Source organism: Diadema antillarum, unplaced genomic scaffold, assembly GCF_040938485.1.
Source record: "Diadema antillarum isolate AM-2024a unplaced genomic scaffold, OU_Dant_1.0 seq00001076_RagTag, whole genome shotgun sequence".
Lineage (NCBI taxonomy): Eukaryota > Metazoa > Echinodermata > Echinoidea > Diadematoida > Diadematidae > Diadema > Diadema antillarum.
In genome coordinates, this window is record NW_027271899.1 from 1,637,288 (window position 1) to 1,663,832 (window position 26,545).

Consider the following 26,545-nt stretch of genomic DNA (forward strand, 5'->3'; position numbering starts at 1 on the left):
AAGTCATTGAAAGGTATCGAGATGGACGAGGGAGGAGATGCAAAGGACCCTGGGAAGGAAAATGTGGTTTTTCCCTTTCCCTTCCAGCCATACCCTATCCAGGAAGACTTTATGAGACACTTGTATGATGCACTGGACAATGGGAAGATTGGCATCTTTGAAAGTCCTACAGGCACAGTGAGTGCACTCTTGCTTTGGTGTCACACTATCAGCAATCAATGGAAAATACAGAGTGTAATTCCCTTTTTTTTTTGACTAGGCTCATTGGAATTCAAGTTTTCCCCAATGAGAGTATACATGTACAAATGTGTATTTTAATAAAATTTCTCAATCTCAAGAAATATATGGAAGTTTATAATTTTTGCAATAATTCAGTAGAGCACAAAATGTACACATCTAAATGGAATTGAAGTCATTCAAAATACGTTTTATTTTTTGTTAAAAAAAATTCTTTCATTAAAAGAAAATAGCTTCATATAGATGCACATCAATTGTGTGTTTAAATACCGTATATATTATGCTCTTCCAGTATAAATACAGTAATACTTAGTAAAATGATATTTGCATCACATCAGTTTTTGCTGACTGCTTTGTTAATGTCATATAGAAGATGTATGTCAACACATAACTCTGTTTGATATTCCTTTCAAGTGTTTATATTCAAGTAACTGATAATTCATTAGAAAATGGCAACATATGTGGGAAAGAGAGGAAGAGGAAAAGAGCAGAAGCCATAATTATCACTTGTACTATTCAAGGGCCGCGGAAGCGGGGGGGCTGGGGGGGCTGCAGCCCCCCCACACTTTTGGATCGTGAAAAAAAAAATCAAAGAAAAAAAAAAGAAAGAAAGGGGGAAAATCGGGGGAAAATCACATTACCCGAATTTCTCACAAAAAGTGTGCTTCAGATCGCTTTATCTTGATTTCAAAAACGCAAAAGCTCCGTCGATTGGGAGGGGGCATCCCCCTCCCACACCCTCCCCATCTACCTCATTAGACTTACATACACACAGATGATGCACACGCGGTATAAGAGCTAAATGCCGTGATTTTGCTATTTAGTATTAACACTTTCCTGAAATCTAAATTATTTCCATAAATATTTTTTTTAGGGGGGGAGCTAGAAAAAAAATCGAAGTATTGCTCCAAAAGTTTGCACCAGATCGCTGAATTTCAGGTCTGAAAATGTAAAATCACCTTCGTGTAGGAGGAGAAATATCCCTTTTGTATATACACTCTCGTGAGCATGCCTTTTCTGTTTGATTGCTTAACAGACAACATTCATGAAATTAATTGTAACAATAAATTTATACAAGAAGTTTATTCATATGCTACCACTTTATAGGCAAATTGTTCAATAATAATCCACACCAAAATATCCTGCTATATACCTTAAACAAGTGGGACCGTTTCAAGTCGATAAAAGACGGAAAACATGCATCAAATTGCACCATTTACAACATAAAAAGGCAAAAAGTTCTCACCGTGGGAGGGGGAACACCCCCCTCCCACACCCTCCCCCCGTTCCCTAAGCTCGTTCGGGCTCGGTCGCTTCGCTCCCTGGCACTGTGAGTAACCACCGCCCTCCCAATATCACTAGATCATTATCCAGGCTATATACGCCGGTACATGTAAGCGGGGGTTTCAAGTCTTTATAGGCAAATTGTTAAATAATAATCCACATCAAAATATCCTGCTACCTTAAACAAGTGGGGCCGTTTCAAAAAGACGGAAAACATGCATCAAATTGCACCATTTACAACATAAAAATGCAAAAAGTTCTCACCGTGGGAGGGGGAACACCCCCTCCTACACCCCTCCCCCTTCCCTCCGCTCGCTCGGGCTCGGTCGCTTGGCTCCCTCGCATCGTAGGCCTAACCGCCGCCCTCCCAAGATCAGAAGATCATTATCCAGGCTATGCCGGTGTGTCTAAGCGGGGGGGGGGGGATTGACCTTGATACCCCCCCCCCCCCCCCCCCCCCCCCGGGCTGCGCAGCCCCCCCAAACTGAAAAACGTTCCGCGGCCCCTGCTATTGTCTTGTTTCTTGTGAATCCATCTCTCATTGACATTGCAGGGTAAATCCCTGAGTCTCATCTGTGGATCTCTGAAGTGGTTACTGGACCATGAGAAGCAGCAGCAGGAAGAACTCCAGGCACTCATTGAGCATCAAGAGTCCGATAAGGACAGGTGTGGAAATATACAGGGGAACCGTGTTATTATGTGACCCCCTGCATCACAAAACTAACAAAAAGTCACCAGACATGAATTTTTAGATAAGGCAGATTCAGAAAGAGCAGACTCTAAGCATTGAAATGATGTATTTCTTCATATATGTGACCCTGCACCTCAAAACAAACAAAAAGTCGCCAGACATGAATTTTTAGTTAAGAGCATATTCTGAAAGAGCAGACTTTAAGCTTTAGGCCCCGTTGCAAGAAAGTTGCAATCAATTGCAAATAATTGCTAATTTTGAAACAACCATTCTGATTGGCTCAGGGTCTGCCCTATTCAGAAGACATGCATGCAACAATGATTTTGATTGGCCAGTGACAATCAGTTGCAAGTTGCGTTTAAACGCAAAGTTTCTAGCAACGGGGCCTTAGAATGATGTATAACTCAAATCAAATGGACTCTCTTAACCTATTTAAATATTGGAAAGAAAGCACAAACTCAGGAAAAGTGTGAACTGAGAAAAGAGACTCTGTACAGTGTCTATTCAACAAATTCAAGCGCTTAATCTTTACCAAACCGTGCTGGCCGTGCGATGAATGGGACAAAAAACAGGAAGTAAACCACCAGAGTAACAACAATGAAGGGATTATCAGATTAAACTGAAATTAAGCATGCCTCATTAACACATTCTGTCCATAATTAATGCCAACTTCCAAAGCAGTAGCACTATCCTTTCAAAAGTTATTAGAGTTGAAAGTGAAGAGTGTGGACAAGGTTTTTCAGAAATGAAAAAGGGATTCTAAAGACACACCTAATCACACTATTCTACCAAAAATGTTCGAGATAAACTGCTAAAAAAACACACTTTCCTGCCCGTTTTATGATACCAAGTTTTAGCATAATGTAAAAGAAGATCCGCTCTTTCAGAAAATATGAAAAAGTCAAGTTCGGCTAGGTTGACCCATTTCACTTATTTTCAGTCCTCACGCAAAATCAGTGTGTGCGACTTTATGTTCGTTTTGAGGTGCACGGTCACATATATTGAGTTTCCTAACCTGTCTGAAAAGTGGAAAGAAAGTTCACACTCTGGCAGAGTGTTTACTGAGAAAAGGGGCTTTGAAGTTGAAGGTCTATTCAAGCTCTTTAATCCTCATCAAACTGTGATCTATCTGGGCAATGAATGGGACAAAAATCAGGATGTAGACCACCATAACAACAATGAAGGGATCATCAGATAAAGCTGATATTCAGCATGCTCTATTAGCACATTCTGTCCGGGACTAATACCAATTTTTAAAGCAGTAGCATTATCCTCTCAAAAGTTATTAGAGTTGGAAGTGAAAAGTGTGTTAAGGGTGATGGAAAGTTTATTCTTTTCTTTGTCTTCTTAATGTTTTCTTGTCATCTGTTCCTGACATAATCTTGTTCCAGTTTGTTATTTCGAGGATGTGGAAAAAGCAGCCATTTTTATCTAAAAAAGCACTCGGAGGGGGCAGACCTTAACCAAGCAACTCATTTCCACCCGCGCCCCATACAGGATTGCTGAAAATTGCCCAGTTTCCAATATAGAAGCCTTTAGTTTACGTCATCAGCTTCCAGCTACATGGGGCCTCGCCCCAGCAGAGCATGCTCTTGAGTGTGTGCATGCAAACCTCAAATACACACAGCTTGAACTCCCAAGTTCATTGACCCTATTTGCCAAACATACAACATCTTTCAAAAATTCATAAAAATTTCTGGATCACTTCCAAAATTTAATCATCTGTTCCTTGTGTCGTTGTCAACCTTCCCTGCAAGTTTCATATCCATTCACAACTTTTTGAATTATTTTGCACACAGACAGATGAACACTGACAAAAACACAGCCTCCTTTCCTGGCGGAGGTACTGATGTATTCACAGTTTTGTTGGCAGCTACATGTCATATCCTCATATATGTTATTGTAATGACTGTTGTAAAAGTGTGAGGGCATACATGTCTAAATGATTGAAGGCAATGAAGAGTTGACTCCAGATGAATTGTAATCATGAAAGCAGATGAACAAAATACAGTTTTTAAATTCCATTTGTGTAATATGCATATCAATCTGATGACTATTAAGATGACTATTGTTATCTTCTCTTTTGTTCTCCACTGCTTTTGTTGACCTGCACAGCAATGGAACAGTCTCAACCTCTGGAACACCAGACTGGGTCATGGAGTTTGATTCAAAGCGAGAACAACAAGAAAAAGCGACAAAATTGATGGTAATTCAAACATTTTTTGCTATGTCAGATGATTGAAAATTGTTCTTCAGCTTGTATTGCTTTCTGTTGTCCTTTACATCAATTCACAACAAAGCCAATCACGGAAACCTCAGTTAGTTCCATACATATCTGTAACTTTGTTTTGCAGCTGAACCATGCAAGATGATGTATTATATCATCTTCATGGTGTACTAACATTGTATTCTCCATTACGAAGTGTGACTATACTGTAGATGTAACATCTTGCGCACGAAAGTAATGATAATTCTATCTTGTAATTTCTAACAGGAGGAGCGAGAGAAAAAGATTAAGAGGGAAGCAAAGCTGGACCAACTGAGGAATGACCTACGACACAGAGCAGCATTTAAGCGCAAGGTACAAAATTGTGTTGAAATGCACTTGACTGCCCTGTTGTATTAGGGGGCATAGAGATTTGTTTTATCATGTTTGTAGCCCTGAGTTATTCACTTTCATTTTGTTTGTATATTTGCATATAGCATATGTGTGCACTCTTCCACATGATACTTCATCAAATAATGCAATGTATTTTTCAAGGTATGTTTTCCCCCATTGAGTCATCTTTGCATTTGGCTATTGCTAATACAGAATGTTTATGTGCCTTATTTAGAGACTTGCGTTGCATAAACATTGTAAAACAAAAGCAATATCTAAATCAAGTTATAGGAAAATCAGACCATAGGAAAGTACTGACTAAACCAATATTTGCAAGTTGTAACCTAACACATTTTAGCCGTATCCGGGCAATTACCCCCAGAGGGCAATTACCCCCAGAGGGCAATTACCCCCTGGCCTAATACTGGTTGATGGTAAGGTTAGAGTAAAGATTAGGGTTAGGGTTAGGTTTAGGGTTAGGAGTTTGGGTTAGGGTTAGGGTTAGGTTCAGGATTAGGATTAGGGCCAGAGGAAGGGTGCGGGGTAATTGCCCTGGGGGTAATTGCCCTAGACCCCATTTTAGCTACAGATGACCCTGTGATAATGATTGCCTTGGTCATGTGACTTCAACATTGCTTGTTTGGTGAAAAGTCACTTGGGTGCGTGAAATTTACTGCTATTAAAGGAACATTTTTGTGTGACTTTTCTCCAGATTCAGCAAAGCTATTATATCTTTATAATAGCGCATCTTGTACGAGACAGATAGTGAAATGCCCTTTTTCTTGCAGAAATGGAAAAATACTACTCATTCTCCTTTGTTTTGTGAAAGATGAAGTAACAATTACTAGACTCTCACAACCACAAAATTAATGACACCCAAAAATGTCCAATGAGTAGCAATTCACGAAAATACCTGTGAAGAAATTTCACCTCATACAGTACCAACTCTTGTGATTGTTATTTCCATCACAATTACAAGAAAATAATTGTTTCTCTGTTTTCCTTAGTAAATGTGTGGTTAAGAGGGCCAGGTTTAGGTTCCCTCAGAATGGTATTCGAAATGATATACTGACATTTATATCACATATCTGTTTTGACACTCGTGCAAGTTCTGTCTGATTCATTGGTCCAATGTCATTGGTAACAACTTTATGTCCAAGTAGAGTTTCCAGGACACAATGTCATGTTTTTTTTTCAGAGATTGTCCACAACTGAGGATGCCGCGGCATCCGCCACTGACATCCAAGATGCTAATTCCACAGATGTCCTGGAAGGCATTGACAACAATAACGGTGACAATGATGACCACCTTGTGGCCGACTACCACAGTGATGGGGACACGGCTGAGTCTGATGATGAGAAGGATGACGAACCCGAGGAGCAGGAAGCAACAAAGGTCAGTTTAGTAGTACCGAGACTGCCATATTGCGAAGTGACTACAGTCAAACCTGCCTTAGCGGCCACCTGTCTATAGCGACCACCTGTGTATAGCGGCCACTGCAAAATCCCCCCCCCCCCCCCCCCCCCCCCCGAGAGAAAAGCCCTGTTAAAGACCCTGTGTATAGCAGCCACCTGTCTAACACAGCCAGCGGCCACAAATTTTGTTTCCTGCGGTAGATTTTAACCTGTCTATAGCGGCCAAAAACCAAATTGGAGCCGTATCCGAGTCGATAATTCAGTGTTTTTCTGCTTTGTAGCCGTGCGGGCAACATTCAATGATCGCCATCGCTGCATTTATCCCTCATTCAGTCATAATAATGCACTAGTGTGAAGCTTTCTTCACGATATTACACATACTACTGTGCAAAAATTTCATATACACCAGCATGGTTAAATGCATGAAACACACGGTGTGTGCATATATATGTACACTGTACATGTAAGAATACAACGATGATACATGTACATGTAAGCAATGCACACAAAGTTGGATTACCTGTCTATAGCGGCCACCTGTCTATAACGGCCACTTTTCCCGTCTCCCTTGGGTGGACGCTATAGACAGGTTTGACTGTATTTTTCATATATGCTACTCTTATGTGTTGTTTGTTTGTTAATTACCCACGCCGATGAAAATCGGCAGGGGGTTATGTAAAGGGTTCCGTATGTTTGTTTGTTTGTTTGTTTGTTTGTTTGTTTGTTTGTTTGTTTGTGTACAAGATAACAAGAGAACGGGTAAACGGATTTGCACGAAATGTTCAGGGGATGTTTGGATAATGGCAGGAAAGAATCCATTAGATTTTGGTGATAATCGGTTGACCCTTGCAAATTCTGTGTGACCTTGAAGTTTTGACCCCATGGTATGTAGTATTGTAGTGACCACTCCGAAAATTTCCCGTTTCTCACTTTGCGATTTTCCGCTACCATACAAAAACATAAACTCCCAAACGATCCGACTTCGCTGCTCAAATGTTCGTAAGAATTCCGAAATTTACGTTTAGACCTATTTGAGGGACTATGTCCTTCTAGATTTATAAAAGTTCGTTCTCCGTCGTCACAAACTGGCCCGTATTTTGATGATTTTTTAAATTAACATTGATTGTTTTTTTCGTTGGAGGAGCATTTGCTCGGTCGCAGTCACACTGCACGATATGCGCGCTCAATGTCAATGCGTGTGCAAGGCCGCTGAAAATGCATCGCGCTCTACACTGTTGGTGCAAAATTGCATCGGGGACGTTGCGGCGCTCGTTGGTGACCGAATACTGGTGCAGTAGACATTTGCATTCAACCCTTGCATTGAATAATTCCCGTAGACACTAATCATAGGGGTAATTGCCTAGGGGGTACGTAAATTTTGTTTTTCGTTTGCGCTTTTGTGGATACCATCAAAGATCGTACACTCATACGACCTTTGATATCATCACACTCTCGGCTTGCTATAATCAAAATATCCCGCAAGAAAACGGCGTATTTCTCGATTTTTAGCGCTTTTTCGGCGACCCGTCGCGTAGACAATACTCTTAAAACTGGACTTAATTCGCGCGCGCTTGGAAAAGTTCCGATTCTGCACTTTTGACGGTGGAATTTGGGATTTTCGATGGATTTTTGGAGGAGACTAAAGGACTTTCCTGTTGTGAATGAGTGTTACCGTATGTGAAATGATGTGATTTGCGTGTGATGTGACTGTAGAACCAAAGATCGTACACTTCAGTGTACGATCTTTGGTAGAACTCACTGGCTCGTGATAAAGCACACTGGCAATTAAGTGACCGAATTCTGGTACATGACCGAATGCACATTATGTTTACCCCGACTTTGTACTTAAGGCGTGGGTCTGCCGCCTTTGACGGCCCCTCTCTAGTTATGTTAAGTGTTTGTTTGAGTATGCTACTCTTACAAACAAGAAAAACTGGGGCAGGAGTTTTGATAATATGTCAATCACTGGTATGTGCATGTGCACCAAGGGTGTTAGGGATGTTGATTTTTTAATAGTTTTCCTTTCATTTCATTGCAAATTATTATCATTTTACATGATCAGGTATGTATACTACACTGTATGTTTATGTGTACACCTTCTGGAAGAATTGAGGTTAAAAGACAATAAAAAGTTTTGGTACCTCAAAAGTTTCCCTGAATTTCCTTGTCTTGGTTTGTGTTTCAGGTTAAAGTACGTTGTCTGTGAGAATTACTCGCCCCAAAGTGCTCTCATGTCTTAGTAATCATGCAATAATGGTTTCGTACCAGAGCCGTCGCGGTACCGCGGCGAGGTATAGTATTGTACGAAACCACTGACTGCAACCAGCAGCGTGCAGCCCCATACGCATAGCTAACTGCGACCAGCAGCCCCATACGCATAGCGTAATGGGGCTTCGCATTGTAGCATTCAGGATCATGACAGAATTAGTATTGCGGGTAAATGTCAACTTAAAATCCAAAAATTTCTTCAATTTGAAGACTTACCAATTAAGTTGAAGTATTGAAAACAGGCTTCGGACAACGTTTGGTTCTGCCAATAGTCCCTTTCTGTTCGAATTGATGACTGAATGTGACTCGGTCGAGAGGACCTTGGGAGAGCTACATACACTGAATACTACGGCCAACGCATGCGCACACAAACATCTTATCCGTTCATGGATTTGAAATTTGTGCGCATGTGATGTGTTCGCATGCACTGGCTGTAGTATTCAGTGTATGTAGCTCGGTATATCTCCCAAGGTCCTCTCGACCGAGTCACATTCAGTCATCAATTCGAACAGAAAGGGACTATTGGCAGAACCAAATGTTGCCCGAAGCCTGTTTTCAATACTTCAACTTAATTGGTAAGTCTTCAAATTGAAGAAATTTTGGGATTTTAAGTTGACATTTACCTGCGATACTAAATCTGTCATGATCCTGAATGCTACAACGCGAAGCCTGATTACGCTATGCGTATGGGGCTGCTGGTCGCAGTTAATTGCATGATTACTATTTAAAGACATGAGAGCACTTTAGGGCGAGTAAGTCTCACAGTGTTAGTTATATGAAAGGTACTTTAACCTGAAGCACAAACTAAGACAAGGAAATTCAGGGAAACTTTTGAGGTACCAAAACTTTTTATTATCTTTAATTATGAGATATTGATTCTTCAGAGATCTGATGGCCAACAAAATGTGTATTCATGTTTATACCTGTCCTCTATAAAGAACTTATGTAAACTAAAAGGGATTTACTCAACTCTGTATGTGCCCAGATCCACTTCCTAAGTTTTTTTATTAGCATGCAGTAATGCATGCAAACTTAGCCTAGCTGTAGATTAGCAAGACCACTGAGATGTCATAATATACCACAGTCCAACAGGAAGGCCATGGTAACACAACAGGGATCAGAGAAATACTGTAAAAGCTGCTACTATTCATGAAATTTGCGAATCACTGTTTTGCTGCAAATCTAACAACATGCGAAATTATCGCCACATGCTAAGGTATGCACTTGTATCTTAATGCAGTAACAATAACCTCGGTGTTAGATTGCGAAAATAATGTCTCACAAAAATGTCTGTTACCCCCTCACTCGCAAAAATATAGCTGTATGCAAAAATAGTGGGTTTCTCGTTATATGTAGGTAATCTCTGCTCATTGACAATTAGTTTCCAGACATCTTTGTCATTTGGCAAAGAAAGTACTATGTGCTAGTTGATAAACAAAGCACAGTAAGTGTTAAAGGTCAAAATACCTACAAAGATGCTCACATCTCGGGTCTCATGTTTAATAGCAGGCTGGAGAGATAGAGTCAAAGGGACTCCATTTTACTCCACTAGCTCGCCACTATTGGATCAGCAGTTTTTAGCAACCTTTTTTTGCTACAAGCTTATAGAGAGCTTGATTTAAAAATGAAACAATAGCTTCATTATCATTTCAAAGAAATTAATCAGGAAAATGGCTCGTTATGTTTGTGCCACAAAACAGTGATATGCCTCTTTGCTGCGTAGTGGCATGGTAGTGGAAACTCGACACCCATAAGGTTACAACTGATTGGCAAATTGCCCTACATCAATGTATCAATTCAGTGCTTATTTACGTCAATGTAGGGTAATTTGCCCATCAGTTGTAATGAAAAATTCTCAACGGAAGAATTTCATGAATTTGAACCCATAAGGATATTTGACATGTCTGCATTATGCCCAACTTTGCAGATCTTTTACTGCAGCAGAACGCACTCCCAGCTGAGCCAGTTTGTGCACGAGGTACAGAAGAGTGCCTTCCGTGACAACGTCAAGGTTGTTAGCCTCGGTTCCAGGCAGAATCTCTGCATCAATGAGGCTGTGAAGAAGCTGAGGTCATTGACCCTGATCAATGACAGATGCCTTGAGATGCAGTCAAAAGCAAAATCAGGTGAAATGGGGAAACCATCTTCTGTGGGTCATTGCACATGTGAATCAGTATTACCTGGTAATCATTACCTACATGTACTATCACATACCAAATTCAAAACATTCAGTGAGATGATGACAGCTATTAAGTAGGTAAATAAAAAGATATGTGTATAAATTTTTACCCAAATATGTAGGTATTGTGACACTACTGTGACAGTACAGCCTGTATGTGATTAGTGTGTGTGTGTGATTTATAGCCTAGTCATTTGAAATATGAAATTGATACAGATGAAGATATGGGAATGGTAGGGATAAAGTAACATAGTGTGTTATCAGCAGTTAAGAATACAGATTGCCCTAATAACAAGTTATAGAGCATGAAACATAAGCTGTGAAACAGTTTGAGAGAAGAAATATAGGTATATTTTAATATGCATGTATGGTATGTTTGTATACAATGTACATATTATGACCATTTATGTGTATAAATATGCAGGTGGTGTGAGAGGACTAAACTATCATTGTTCATCCCCACTCTGACATTGCCAATACCAGGCACCACAAAAGTTGACACGGATTCAATGCAGCCAAAGCGCAAGCGATCCAAGCAGTCCAGGGCGTGTCCTCACTTCAGCGCAGGACCGCTGGCTCTCTACAAGGATCGGGTGGCTGTTGAGGTAATGGACATGGAGCAACTGGTAGACGTCGGAAAGGAGCTGAAAGCTTGCCCCTACTATGGTACTCGCTATGCCGTGCCGAGTGCGCAGGTATGGAGAAGACGCCCTGGTATTCAAACTCCTTAAGAGCAGAGCGTTGTGTCTGCTATAAGAGTTTTGCTTGCCGTTGAGTTATAAGAGGGTGATGTGTTCCTGTCGACAAAGAATACACTGCCCAATTACTCCTGTAAAATCTGATCTACAGGAGGTTTGGTTAGCAAAGAGTGAAAATGCAGAAGAAAGGCTGCTGTGTGTGCAAAGAGAGAGCATGATGGTAATGATTTAACAATAATACTCTGCATGGTGACTGCATATTTGAAGAAAACACCAATTCCCATCATGTTGCAGAATTTGATAGATCAGCTGTAAGCAAACTGATTTGTGGAAGCCTGCCAATGACTTGTCTCTGAATGCAATTAAGTTCCTAGTGTGTTAGAGCTCTTTTTCAAAACCACTTTGTATCATTTCAAATTCTTTATTTTCTAAAATCATGTCAATAGAGCAATAAAATTGTGACTGCAACACTGAAATACCACCACCAATGAGATTCTAACATGACTGTGCATTGAATTTAAACATTTTAATAATTTTTGTAGTTGATGTCAGTGCCCTAAATTGCATTGTCCAAGGCAGTGCATTTGTGTTGGTGGTAATGTCTTTTCCTCAGCTTTGATGTTTCATACAGACCATCTATCCATCCTTTATTTTTTTGCAGCTTGTGGTTCTGCCATACAACACCCTGCTTCACAAGTCAACGCGTGAAGCATGCCGGATCAAGCTGAAGGGTAATGTCGTCATCGTCGATGAGGCCCATAACCTCATCGAGACAATCTGCAACGTGCACAGCATCGAAGTGACAGGAGCACAGGTAATCATGTCTGCAAATTAATCAGGCCAAAACCATCTTTTATTTGAATTGAAAAATTAAAACAAAAAGTTAAAGATTAAAGAGCATCTCCCTTCCCAGTTGTTGGGGAATATTAAGAGCAGTATGCTGCATTTTGTTGTAGCATCTGTCGCTTGACGTTTGACCAGTGTACTATTGACAGTACTTCAGTTGGGATGTGTGTATTACTGTAATAAGATTTTTTTGTTACTTTTTTGCACTAACAAGAATGAAGGATCGTATTGGGTAAACAACCCTACATGTACATTGTATGTAGAATATGTTTTATTGTACATTTAGCACTGAAATCAAGTAGTTTACTAGAAAAACGTAATGGTGTTATTTTTTGTGTGTGTGGAACAACCCAGTTGTGCACTTGTAGAATGATAAAGACACAGATATTTAAAAAAGAATTGATTTGATAGACATTTCCTTTAATGCATACATTTAAGTTTGCGTAGATTGCAATGCAAATGATTATTAAATTGTAAGCATTATAGCTTTCAGGTAAAGGCCACTAAAAACAAACAAACAACATTGTTCCATTGGAGAGCAAGAAGTATGATCAGTGCAAATTCCATGTTATATAGTACTTTCCTTCAGAGACTGATATGGGTATTGCTAAATGATTGGAATAGATTTTAACTATATTATTTCTCATAGATTGTTTTGTTTGGAAGTGGATGGTGTAGGATAATGTTCCCCCTTTACTCAAATGTTTGAAGGTTTAGACAAGAGATGAAAGATATATGTATTGTCATTTTAACAACAGAGATTCAAAAGAGTGATATCATTGTGCAGAGTGTCATAGTTTTGTGCCAATCTGCTTCAGCCAGAAACATTCTGATGAACTTTAACCTCTTACCCTTGAGACACAGTAATCTGCCTGAGGTCAGTGCCTCAAATACCATATTCTGATAAGCATAGGGTAAATGAGGTAACTTTGCACAGAAATCCTTAATCATTAGATCAAATCCCATATCTGAAATTATGTGTTAATGATGAATTATTCCCTTGAATTGCTGCATCCCAGGTACCGTAGCCAGCATCATGCATTGAAATACATTATACAGATTTTGCTTTACCTAACTTTTTATCATAACTCTCTTGTTCTGATTTGTCTTGACAGCTGTGCAGAGCACACTCCCAGCTGAGTCAGTATATGCAGAAGTTTAAGTGAGTAAAAGCTGCAACTGTCCTTGTAACTGTAATGGGTGAGGGGGGGGGGAGATTAATTCCCCCCCCCCCCCCCCCCCCCCCCCCGTCATAATTTTGTGACTTCCCCAGAAATACAGTCTTATGCTTTCTACCAAAAGAGATAGATGGTAGGCCAGTTTGAATTTCTAATTTCGATGATAGCCCAGTGCACTTGATACATGTTGATACAAGTTGATGCCAGTCTATTTTCTTTCTTTTAAACCAGCAGTTAGGCATAAACTGGTTTTGTGCAATGCTACATTTGGTCAACATATACATATAGTCTCTTGAGAAATACATTTGTGATTTAAAATACTATTTTCAGCTCAATACAAGTGTCATAGATGGCTATTTGATAAATACATTTCAAGGTGCCTTGTGTGTTCACACCAATTTTGATACCCCTCAGGTATGCATTGTATCACCCATACCACCCCCCCCCCCCCCACCTCAACAACAGTGACTGTGCATTTATTGTGTTAAACCGTTGAAGACTAGTGTGGCGTATGCTCATTGTTTCTGTGGGAAATATGTATTACAGCAAAATCATCTCGCCCTCAACGATTGTATATCCCCCCCCCCCCCCCCAAAGGAGCCGGCTCCTGGCCAAGAACCTCATGTACATCAAGCAGCTCCTTCAGATTCTCTCCAGCTGGGTCCGCCACCTGGGAGGCAGAACCGACTCCGCCCCGGACTCCCAGAAGATGCCCGGATCCAGCTCCACCCGTCTCTTCACCATCAACGACTTCCTCTTTGAGACGCAGATGGACAACATCAACCTCTTCAAGGTAGTGTGCATTCTTGAAAGAGGGAGAAATAAATTACATTACAGTCTTATCTCTGCAGATATCTTTCATTTCTTAGAACTTTGAGACACTCCTGCCATTACAGGGTCGTGTGAAAGGGATTAGCACAACATTTGTAATGTCCTTTAATGGCGCTTTGACCATAGTGAGAAGCTGTATTTTGTTGATATATCTGAGATTTTTCCGAGTAGATTTTGGAAATAGAATATGTTATAGTTTTTAAAGACGTACCATTTGCTTTGCCATTGGGTTTGTAGCTAGTATAAATGAGAGTATAGATTCCAAAGTACTACTTAAAAACAACAACAAATATATATATATATGTGTGTGTGTGTATATATATTGTATATATATACAAATATATATATATACTCCTAGATGGGTCATTTGGAAGACATTTCCATTTGTTTTATATGCAAATTTTAAGATACATGTTCAATGGCAATTTACGCAATGGAGACACGAAAATTGTCTCCTTAATGACCAGTTGTCTCCCTAATGAAGACACTTCCCCCCAATATGTCTCCCTAAGGTGCCAACTAGGGATATATATATATATATATATATATATATATATATATATATATATATGTGTGTGTGTGTGTGTGTGTGTGTATATGTATTGTATATATATATACATATATATATATATATATATATATATATATATTTTTTTTTTTTTTTTTTTTTTTTTTTTTAACTAATCATAGTCCAAATTTACACAATCTAGCACTGCACCTGCTTTCTTAGAATGATCCCAGCTACAGTGAGTGTTGGTGATGGTGGATGTTCCAGATAATCCAGATTTTTTTTTCTTTTTTTTTTAATCTTTGTCTTGATTTCACGTACAGTTGCAGAGATATTGCCAGAAGAGCCAAATAGCCAGGAAGGTAAGGAAACTGACTTCCATCCTCCCAGAATAAAGTGATATTAGAGTTTGATAGCATATATCAGAATCTAATCTGCATGATTGGGGTAATGATATTAGTTGTTGGTTATATATACCTCAACTGGAAGTGAACTTTAAAAAAGGGGAGATGTGATTGAGGATGGTTCTTTTTGTTATTTGTCTTTTACCTCTATTGCGAACACATAATGTGAAATTGGGATAGAGAGCATTTGTGTATGTGTGTGTGTGTGTATGAGTGTGTGCGTGTGTACACTTGATTAAAAGAATGTCCCAGTGAATATCATGCTAACGCAGAAGACATCTGTAACATTATGTTATGTATTAAAAATGGCGTTTGACAGATATTCAAAAAGTTGTAGAGAAAAATTATGCAAGAAGCAGTAGTCACAAATATATATTGTTGGGGCTAACTATATGAAATACCATGCAAGAGTATCTTGAAAAAAAGAAATGGATGTGTGTAACTTAATGGTCTTTCCTTTATTGCCCACTGGCAGTGTGTTTTATGTGAATTGACTCGTTCACCGCGTAGCTCATAATGTTTCTCACTGCAAAGTTGTTCAGAGATGTTGAGTTTAGGATTGTTTAATAGTCTACTGGAATTTAAAAAAAGAAGAGAAAATGAAATTAAGGCAACACTCAAGTACAAGAAGCTATAACCATGATGAGTAGAATACTGGTATGTTCGAATAGAGGTAGAATGATAGTATTGCTGTATGATTTAAATGATAATTTTTATCTTTATAGTGTTGCTTTACATTTGTGACCATGCATCACAAAACCAACAAAAAATGGCACGCCCAGATTTTACAGTTTGACGACGCAAACTAGGTTAAATAGGTCAACCTAGTCCATTTATTTGTTGTTGTTTTTTGTTCTGAACGTGCACTTCTTCCTCTACATAATTGTTAAGTTTATGATCTTAAAACAACTTAGAAATTGTGTTTTCTTGCAGTTTTTTTTTACAACACTTATTCTAGAGTTGGTATCCTGATAACGCATATTCTAATGGCCCCTTTCATTTCTTTAAAACCCTTTACACACTCTTCACTTTTAACTCTGAACTTTTGAATGGATGATGCTACTGCTTTGAAAGGTAGTATCAGTAATAGATAGTGTGTGCTTATAGAGTGGGTAACCTTTCAGCTTAATCTGATTAATCCCTATTATTGTGGTTACTATGGAGTTTTACATCCTGTTTTTTGTTCCATTCATTGCCTGGAGCACAGCTTGGTGAGAATTAAGTACTTGAATAGACCCTAAATTTCAAAGCCTATTTTCTCAGTAAACCCATTTCCACAGTGTGTGCTTCCTTTCCATTATTCAGATTGGTTTATATGTAGAAACTCCATTGAAGGCCTAGAGTCTGCCTGTTCAGCTTTACCCTCATCTGAAGATCTGTGTCTGTTGACTTTTTGATGGTTTTGTGATGCAGGGTCATGTTTGATTTCAAGACTTGTATGAACAGCCCCATCCCACATACAAAAGTTCTGGGATATACTTCACCCCTATTGCATGTTATCATGGTAACATAAGGATTTTCACTGAAAGATTCATCTCTTTCCCTGCCAGTTAAATGGCTATGTTGAGAAGTATCAGCCTGCTGCCGTGAAGGTCAGTGTACCAGAGAGGCCCAAAGCATCAGGGATGACCCAGTTCCTGCAAGAAATAAGCAAACGGAAAGATCAAGTCAAAGAAGTGCCTGTGCTGAGCTCAGGTGAGTCAACTCAAATGAAACAAAACCAGACTAAACAAGTGATAACAGAAGGTTGTATGTACTTGAGCTGATAAGCACCGCTGCAGTTTCAATCGTTTCCATGAAAGAAGAGAGTTGGGAAAAATTAATCACTGTCAGCTGGACTAACACTGTTGTTGAATAGTCATAATAAAGCAAGGCATACCACAAGAGGTGTCTTAATTGACTATGTATACCAGCAGACACAGTGCTATACATCTTGAATGTCCCTTTTTTTTTCTGGAGTCTAGCATTCTGCTGTAATATACCCCTTGCAAAAAAGAAAAAAAAGAAGGAAAGAACAAGTTGAGCTTAAGAAGGTGAAATACATTAATTTTGACAAATTCAAGCATGCAACCTATGTATGTCATATGTATGTCATTGGTACTTCCAGCCCTTTTGTAAAAATGTATGACCCGCCACGTCAAAAGCAGCCACAAGTCGGTTTCTTCAAATTTTACAGTGTATGTTAACAAGATATTTACTTAGTCCAGTCTCTAAACTTGAATTTGATGTATGATCCATGAAAAAAAAGATGTGCTTTACACCCAGAGATATTTCAAATTGAATCTTGTGGACATGGGAATTTTGTGACAACAAAATACAGAGAAAATCGCTGTTAGAGATTGCTCTCTATTTCTTTTCTGTTCCGAGATTTTCCACTATACGGGTCAGAAAATATTGCGTACATAAACTCCTTAGCAATGATAATTTCATTGAACCATTATGAAAAAAATTTGCAAAATGCATCACAATATGGCCAGCTCATTATGTGAACTGTCTGTTCCTTGACACTCCCTAGCAGGAAGAGAGCAGGAGGAGCCCCACTTCTTCTCCTCTCCACTGATGCACATAGAGGGCTTCCTTCTCGCCCTCACGAATGCCAACAAAGATGGCAGAGTGGTCGTCAACAAACAAGGTATATTTATTCATTTTTCCTTTCAGTGATGGTAAGACATGTTTCATTTCATTCCACACAAACGATGTACTTTTGTCCGGATTTAACCACATGAAATAGCCCCATAGACCTTGACTCACTAAGGAGTTTTCCATTAAGGACGCAGTGAAATGTGCGACGCAGGAAGCAACCAACGTGGAATGTCCGTGTCCTTCTGTCCGTTGTGCCTTACACGGGCTTTCAAAAATGTGCGACGCAGCAGCTCGGCTAAGTGGACTGTCTGAGGTGCAAATGTGCATATGACGTTATGGGAAATGCATGACTGACAACTAGAATCCATACATGCAGTTGTGAAGTCCCTCATAGTTTTGTCTGTAGTGTGACTGAGCTCAACCTTCAAAGTTTATATCAGGCAGCAAACTATGTGTAGTTTCAGGTAGTGTGAGCGCCCTGCTATTGTGAAATGTGCATATTATCTCAGAAAAAGCATTGTTCCCTTCAGCTATGTTGGTGATTCTGGCCTTCTACCATTGTAGAATTGAGTGGACGCAGGACTTCAAGCTCATAGCTATGACAATGGCAGAAATTTGCACTGACACACAAAAATTAACATCCACATCCTCAATTGGAATCTTCTATTGTCGATAATGCAAATGCTCAGTTACTACCACTGCACAATTACAGGCTTTCTTTCACTCTTTGATATCTTCCTGGCACTCATGATGTAGTATACAAGACTTTTGGACCGATGGCCAGGGGCCACTCAACATTAATGCCAGACCATCAAATTTCCAAAAAGGCTGTCTTTTGATGGCCCACATGGACATTTCAGATTCAAAATGGATTGTTATGTTTTTGTGTATTTCGGGCCTCTACATTTCTGTTTTTCCATTCACCAAAAATTTCAGATTTAGAGAAAAAAGTTAATGCTGAGCCCTAAGTTAATGATACCCATACTTCACCTCCAGACTATGAGGCACTGTCACAACTTCATGCCCATCTGTATGAAACTTTTCCAACTCTTTTACACAGCCTGCAAGAAATATAATCGTTTGATTCCATGATCTTGATATTTCAAATGATATCGTCCAAATTGCACGAGGAACTGTCAATATCTTTTCTCCAAACCTCAATGCCCTAGAGCTGCTGAGTCACTGCAGCCTCAGGTTTCAGCTTCTGAATCCAGCCGTACACTTCACGGATGTCGTCAAGGAGGCCAGGGCGGTCATCGTTGCCGGGGGAACCATGCAGCCTGTGGAGGAGTTTAAGCACCAACTCCTGGTGTGCGCTGGAGTCTTGCCAGAGAGGATAACCGAGTTCTCTTGTGGTAGATATTTCATTTCATTCTTTCAGCAGAACATATACCAGTATACATTTTTTCCTAATGCGAAAATCTCGTATAGAAATTTCTTGATACTATTGTCGCTTCGTATGCAGGGAAAAGGCATAATGTTGATACATACGTGAGCATGAACAGTTGCTCAGAATTACTGTAACACTAATCGAATGGTTGAAAGCTTTCATTATATCAAATCATTATATAGCAGAATGATACCTCTAAAACACCCCCACAATGAATGACAGACTGAGCTACAGTGTATACATCTTATTCTATCATGAATCCTAGCTAATGCCCTTTGCATGGTATGCATTTGGTTGCCACTCTTTCACACTGCCAATTTTGGAGTTCTTACCAAAACTTTAAGTTTTTTATTGTTGGAAAATCATTTGTTTCATACTATCATCTGAGAGGAATATTTGTTTGAAAGTTTTCTTTGCATATTGTTGCTTGTCTTGCCACCTCAGGTCATGTGATACCCCCTGAACAGCTTCTGCCGATCGCCCTTTCCAAGGGTCCGACAGGCCTTGAGCTTGATTTCACCTTCCAGTCCAGAGACTCACCCAAAATGGTGGGTTATTGCATACATTTGTACAGTGCTCTCTCATTACAGGGAATACTGTTATAATGAAAATCTTGTTACTGCAAAGTAGAAGTTTAGGTCATAATTGTCTAGCTATCTTTATATACTTAAATGTTTGGTTATAATGCAATTTTTATGTAATGAAAGAAATTTGCCAGTCCCTAGGACTTTGTTATGATAGGAGTTGCCTGTATCATCATTATGTTTTCTTTTATTACCTCCGCCAAGGAAGGAGGTTATTTTTTCATCACTGTTGGTTTGCTTGTTTGTTTGTCTGTGTGCAAAATAACTCAAAAAGTTGTGAACGGATTTGAATGAAACTTGCTGGAAAAGTTGGTAATGACACAAGGAACAGGTGATTAAATTTTGGCAATAATCTGGGAATCTTAAATAAATTTTTGAAGGATTTTTTATATTTTAGCAGATAGGGTCAATAAACTTGGGAGTTCAAGCTGCGCGTTATTTGAGGTTTGCATACGAACACTAAAGTGCATGCTCTGTTTGGGCCAGGTGCAGCGCATCTGGAAGCTGATGACTTAACAAAAGGTTTCTTTATTGAGAAATTGGGTGATTCTCAGCATGCATATATTGGTGGAAATGAGCTGCTTGGTGCAGTTCTAACGCTGTCTGAGTTCTTTTCTGGTTATTATTTTGAAACTTTGTTGCTGTTATGTATTTTACCTTTTGTGTAATCATTTGAACATTTTCTCTGCAAGGATTTTTCTTTTTCATATCCATTACTACATAGGCCTGTATATTGTGCCATCTGTGCTTTATTCCAAGTTTTATAGTGTAACTGCAGGTGTTTTTGTTGTTGTTAAGTTTTTTTTTATCTTGTTTATTTGTATGGAAACAAACAGTTATACAAGATCTCCTCAGGCAAGTGGTGTCTATGTCATAATTATGGCGCTGTTTCTAATTTATTTGCTCAAGTTACAGTAATATGTGATTAATGTTGTTGATAATGTAACAAAACCTCAGTTTCCCTTGCTTCAGATCATGGCTCTGCAGGAATGATTTTACGGAATGAATATAATTAAAAAATCGTAATACCTCTATTTTCGTTGGTGTCGGGGGAAACTATGTTCGAGCTTACATGCCTGATGTTGTAATCATACACCATTTCTTTGCATCGTGTTGCTGAGTTTGCAGTAATTGATTAAATAGAAGGAATACTGACCTAAAATTGTAATACCTGGGCATTTCCTCTGGCATGACAGGAAAGAGTTGTTAACCATGCAGGCCTGATGTTTTAATGTTCCTTTTTTTTTTCTTTTCTTTCCTTCTTCCTTTATTAGTTTTAATGTACACTCTTTTTCTTCTTTTTGTTCATCATATCACTGACTTTGCAGAAATCAAAGTTGTGGAATGAATATATTCTTAAATTGTTATTTCCTTGGGTTAAGGAAAGCTGCATTAATACAGCCATATGTGACCCTGCACCTCAAAACAAACAAAAAGTCGCCAGACATGAATTTTTAGTTAAGACCATATTCCGAAAGAGCAGACTTTAAGCTTTAAAATGATGTATAACTCAAATCAAATGGACTCTCCTAACCTATCTAAATATTGGAAAGAAAGCACAAACTCAGGAAAAGTGTGAACTGAGAAAAGAGGCTCTGAAGTACAGTGTCTATTCAAGCGCTTAATCTTTACCAAACCGTGCTAGCTGTGCGATGAATGGGACAAAAAACAGGAAGTAAACCACCAGAGTAACAACAATGAAGGGATTATCAGATTAAAATGAAATTAAGCATGCCTCATTAACACATTCTGTCCATAATTAATGCCAGCTTTCAAAGCAGTAGCGTTATTTCTTCAAAAGTTATTAGAGTTGAAAGTGAAGAGTGTGGACAAGGTTTTTCAGAAATGAAAAAGACACACCTAATCACACTATTACATTCTGTCCATAATTAATGCCAGCTTTCAAAGCAGTAGCGTTATTTCTTCAAAAGTTATTAGAGTTGAAAGTGAAGAGTGTGGACAAGGTTTTTCAGAAATGAAAAAGACACACCTAATCACACTATTCTACCAAAAATGTTCGAGATAAACTGCTAAAAAACACACTTTCCTGCCCGTTTTATGATACCAAATTTTAGCATAATGGTAAAGAAGACCCGCTCTTTCAGAAAATACGAAAAAGTCCGGCTTTTCGGCTAGGTTCGGCTAGGTTGACCCATTTCACTTATTTTCAGTCCTCATGTTAAATCAGTGTGTGCGACTTTATGTTCGTTTTGAGGTGCACGGTCACATATAAGCCTGACATCATTATGACATAGATTGTGCCACCATAGTGTATGTTCGATTGTATATTGTGCTCAAATAATTATTGTACAATTTGTGTTGCACACAGATGGATGAGGTCGGTCGAGTTCTTGTCAACGTGTCGAATATCATCCCGGGCGGCGTTGTGTGCTTCTTCCCGTCCTATGACTACGAGAAGCAGATCTACGCATACTGGGAATCCCAGGGGATCATCGCAAGACTCGGCCACCGGAAGAGGGTCTTCCGTGAGCCCCGGAAGGCCAACCAAGTGGAGCAGGTGCTGGGCCAGTACTCGGCAGTGATCGAGGTACGTTGCCACTTCTTAGTCCTGCATCGCAGCTTTAACCCTTGATGCGCCCAGGCATTTAGCTTAACCCATTGAGGACGAGTTGCAAGTATACTCAGGCAAGTGTCTAAGGGAAATGTGTGTTGTAGTAGAACCAGCCCCATCCTTAATGTGTTAGCAACCTGCCAATTTTTTTCATTGCCATGCAGTTATCCCTCCAATCTTGACCTATATGTTGCTTGAAGGTTTACATAGTGAAGTAAATAAGGGAGAAAGGTTTGCGGTAGCACCATGTGTACGTAGTCCCTGCAGAGATTGTGGCTTGACAAAAGAAAAGCCTAGAAAGAGGAGAATTGAGGAGGGAAGCAAAAAATGGAGAATGTAAAGAAGGAAAATAGTGACAAGTGAGGGACAGCGGAGAGCTGGAAATTGAAGTTGCACGAGTGAAGAAGGAAGAAAAGGGGACAGAGAGAGATCTCTACAAAGACTACATACACATGTAGTCTACCACAAACCTTTCTCCCTCATAAACTTGACGTACTTGTAAAATTTTCAAGCCCACTCAAGTGTAGCAAAGTGCCTCAGTCACACAGGATGGTCATGGTCAAACAATAGGCATTAGGGGGATCGATATTTCATTACAATTGGTTCTCAGACATTTGTGGAAATTGGCAAACGCTGCACTTTGAAGGTGAAGTGCCTATTCAGTTTGATTTGCTGGTTAGTGTTTGTGTTTGTACATATGAGGGTCCATAATCTCTTGCGTGATGCAAAGTTAATCAGGGTTTCGTTGCCATAACAGGTGCTGCTGTTCTGTTTATCATTAATATGATAGTAATTTCATGCGAATAATGCTTACAGTCAATGAAGACAGATAAACATTGGTGGAGTGTTTTTTTCTGTATAGCTGTTCTCTCCCAAATCTAGTACTGAGAGTAATGATGTCTTGCAATGGATTATTAATCCATTGAGGATGGGCTGATTTGCTGTAACACGCATTTTGCATAGACACCTGCCTGAGTATACTTGGGACTCGTCTTTAATGGGTCAATGAAGAATACATTGATTTATCCCGCTGCACCCCACCCCCTTTCTCATCCCACTTACTATTTTGTCAATATCAGTAGACCCTAAGTTCCATACCTTTGTGTTCTACATTTCAGAAAGCATGCAGTAGTTGTCATGGCAACTTAAATGGAGCCATCCTCTTCTGCGTTGTGGGAGGCAAAATGAGTGAAGGCATCAACTTTTCTGATAACCTTGGCAGGTGAGTGTGACTTGTGGTTCATTACTGGTCCTAGCATGAAATAAATACAGGGCGGTCCTGTTGCAGTGAACGCAGTTGTTATGAAATTTTGTTACAGTGAAGTAAAACAGATGGTCCAAAAATTATTATCATTTAAATCTATGATGCAAATTCCCTTTGGTTATAAAGCAATTTTGATATAACAAAAGAATTCTGAATATTTTCATTATAATGGTAGTCACCTGCATAGACTTCACAGCTACACTTGTATGTACTGTAAAAGCATTTTATCAATCAAAGCCTTTTCAAATTACAAGTTGGATACCAAAGATGTAACAAATTTGAAAAAAAGTGGCTGTTATTATAGACAGATGTTTGCTATAGACAGGTTTTTTAACATGCTTTTTCTCTCGGAGGGAATTGATTTTTAGTGGTCATATACGGCAGGTGGCCACTGTAGACAGGTGGTCGCTATTAAAGATGGGTTTGACTCTATCAAGAATCAAGGCCCTGCATGCCTTCATTGAATTCCTGTAAAAGTTGAGAGTGCATGTTTTCATTTTCAGTAATGTGTTGTTCCCCCCCCCCCCCTTATTCTTCTGCCATATAGTTTTCCAAACTGGTGATTGATCATCTCAAGTGTGGGAACTTTATGTTTTGTTTGTGATGTAGATGTGTCGTCATGGTTGGGTTGCCCTATGCCAACATCAAGTCACCGGAGCTCAAGGAAAAGATGGAATATTTGAATACAAATGTGGTAAGTCATAGTGACCTAATCCTTTCAGACTGTATGCCTCTACACATAGCTGTTATTATCTACTGCAGTCAGCCTTTCATGAAATGAGAGATGAAGCTCTGTTTGAATAAAGGTTGCACTGTCAAATAGAGATACAGAAAGCTAGAAGGAAATCTGATATCGAATCTTTTTTTTTTTTTTATCAGAGGGTAAAATTGTAATCATTCATGCATGCACATTCAGGTTGATCTGATTGTGCTTTGATATATTTGTAATGTGTGTGGAGAATGTGTGGATATATGTATGTTTGTAATGTGTTTTAGAGTATATGTGTGGATATATTTATGTTACTTTGTAATGTGTGTGGAGAGTCAGTGTGTTTAAGAGTATATAATATGCGACTGCAGCAAAGATCATCATGCCATTTATGTAAAGCAATAAATTGCATCACTCAGGTGATGAATTGGATTGAAGGTAGATTTGAAGTAAAAGAAATATTAAAAAAAAAAGATGGTTGAGAGTAGAACATGATATGATCCTACAAATCGTAACATATTTGAGATATGCATAGAACTGACACACATTTTGAGGGTTTTTTTTTTTTTCAGTGTGTATGTACACAGGTGTATGTGTGGGGAACTGTGTCTAAGAGGCCTGGAATGATAGGTCATAGACACAAGTCTTCTGTTTATTCTCAATCTTTCATTATATACAAAATCTTATATGAACATGGAGGATTGCACAGTTCTGCTTGGAATTCTTTGTTTCATGTTACCAGCCTCCCATCAATGGACGTAGCGCAGGTCAAGTTCACTATGATAATCTCTGCATGAAGGCGGTCAATCAGTCCATAGGTGAGTGGTCATCTGTGTCATTCCAAACATTTGTTCTTGTCCTATAGAGGTTCCAAATGGTTTCTGTCCACTAAGTTAGAACCTATAGCGATTTTTAACCGATGCTCGTTCAGTGACGAATGACTTTATCCATCCTAGAAGTCGCAGTTACATGTCTACCAGCTACTTGTAGTTTATATTTGCATGGTATGAGCTTTTCAAGCGCATTTGCTTGTTTTATGTCCAATCAGGCAGAGCTATCAGACACAAGGGCGACTATGCCACCATCTTGCTACTGGACCACCGCTACACTCGCCCCTCTATCAAGGCCAAGCTACCGGGCTGGATAGCCGAGAGACTGCAGACAGCCTCCCGCTTTGGGCCAGCCTTTGCTTCTGTCAACAGGGTACCCTTGAACTCTAGACACCACTTTATCAGTAGATGAATTGTGCACTTGATCCCAAGACTCGGATGATCTACCCATCATTTCACGCATATCTTTCCAACACTGCCATACGTGTAGATTATGCCAGCTAATGCATGCGATGCATGTGATAAATGCAGCATGTCATTTGTTTAGTTTTAATTGTGACGTATGTTGCTGTCGATTGCATCCAAGACATTGTTCATGAATTTCTTCTACTCTTCACTTCTTTGATCCTTACATTGCTACTGAATGAGTGTGTTGGGTGTGCGCTGTGTGTATGGTGAGAATGTGGTGTGTGTGTGTGTGCATAGTGTAGGGCTGACAAGTTTTTGTGTGTGTGTGTATATTTTGTTTTCATTTTCATTTTTGCACAATATGCTATTTAGCAACTGTATTTTGTATAATTTTGTTTTGGGCCCCAACAACAAGCACCAGATGCTTCAAAGGGGTCCCGGCATTAATTTCCATAATATGTGCATGTATGTTTATACACATTGCTTTTGTTTTTATTGTGTACATAATGTACTTTTGATTTATTTTATGCAGAATAAATTGAATTGAATTAAATTGATTGAATGACATTTTGTTTCCAAGTTTACCAATCCTATACATATCATCTAGCCTGAAAAGTACAGACAAGAAAATGGTATCCAGAAGAAAAGGAAAAAAAACACTCTGAATTGTTTGTTTGTTTGTTTTTTAGGTAATGGATTAACCATCTCTTCAGAGTTATTAAAACTATAAGAATCATTTCTTCAAGATAATTTGGTATTAAAATGATCTTTACTACATCTTCATATGAGGTATTTGGTGGGTAGCTTTCTTCTTTTCAGAAGGGTGTGCATGAGATATTCCTTGTATAATAAATTGATTGCTACTCTTCTCTTCTTGCTTTTCCCCCGACAGTTCTTTGTGGACAAGAGACCAGACAAACAGCGGGCTAACACACAGAGCAGTGGTGTGGAAGCAAGAGCTAGTCATGACGTGGAATAATGTGAAAGTGTCCAAGATCTATTTACTCTCACCTATACCTTCATGTGTCCACAACAAGCAAGTCTCAGATATGTACAACGTACAATG

At 39.2% G+C, this 26,545-nt stretch overlaps 1 protein-coding gene across 1 annotated transcript; it reads left to right on the forward strand.

Moving 5' to 3' along the window:
* Positions 1 to 26,458, forward strand: LOC139743411 (ATP-dependent DNA helicase DDX11-like). Its single transcript, XM_071653895.1, has 21 exons — positions 1 to 177; positions 2,075 to 2,187; positions 4,328 to 4,418; positions 4,707 to 4,793; positions 6,010 to 6,207; positions 10,423 to 10,621; positions 11,158 to 11,369; positions 12,034 to 12,186; positions 13,334 to 13,380; positions 13,994 to 14,189; positions 15,059 to 15,097; positions 16,690 to 16,834; positions 17,655 to 17,771; positions 18,892 to 19,077; positions 19,557 to 19,660; positions 22,026 to 22,244; positions 23,387 to 23,490; positions 24,142 to 24,226; positions 24,984 to 25,059; positions 25,290 to 25,444; positions 26,372 to 26,458. Exons 1-21 carry the CDS (start codon positions 22 to 24, stop codon positions 26,456 to 26,458), a joined length of 2,769 nt encoding a protein of 922 aa, XP_071509996.1. The 5' UTR covers positions 1 to 21.
* Positions 26,459 to 26,545: the final 87 nt, after the last annotated feature.

Coding starts and splice junctions, on each gene's coding strand:
- LOC139743411 (XM_071653895.1), top strand. CDS start 22: ATGGACGAGGGAGGAGATGCAAAGGACCCTGGGAAGGAAAATGTGGTT. Junction 178..2,074: donor TTGAAAGTCCTACAGGCACA/GTGAGTGCACTC, acceptor TTGACATTGCAG/GGTAAATCCCTGAGTCTCAT. Junction 4,419..4,706: donor AAAAAGCGACAAAATTGATG/GTAATTCAAACA, acceptor AATTTCTAACAG/GAGGAGCGAGAGAAAAAGAT.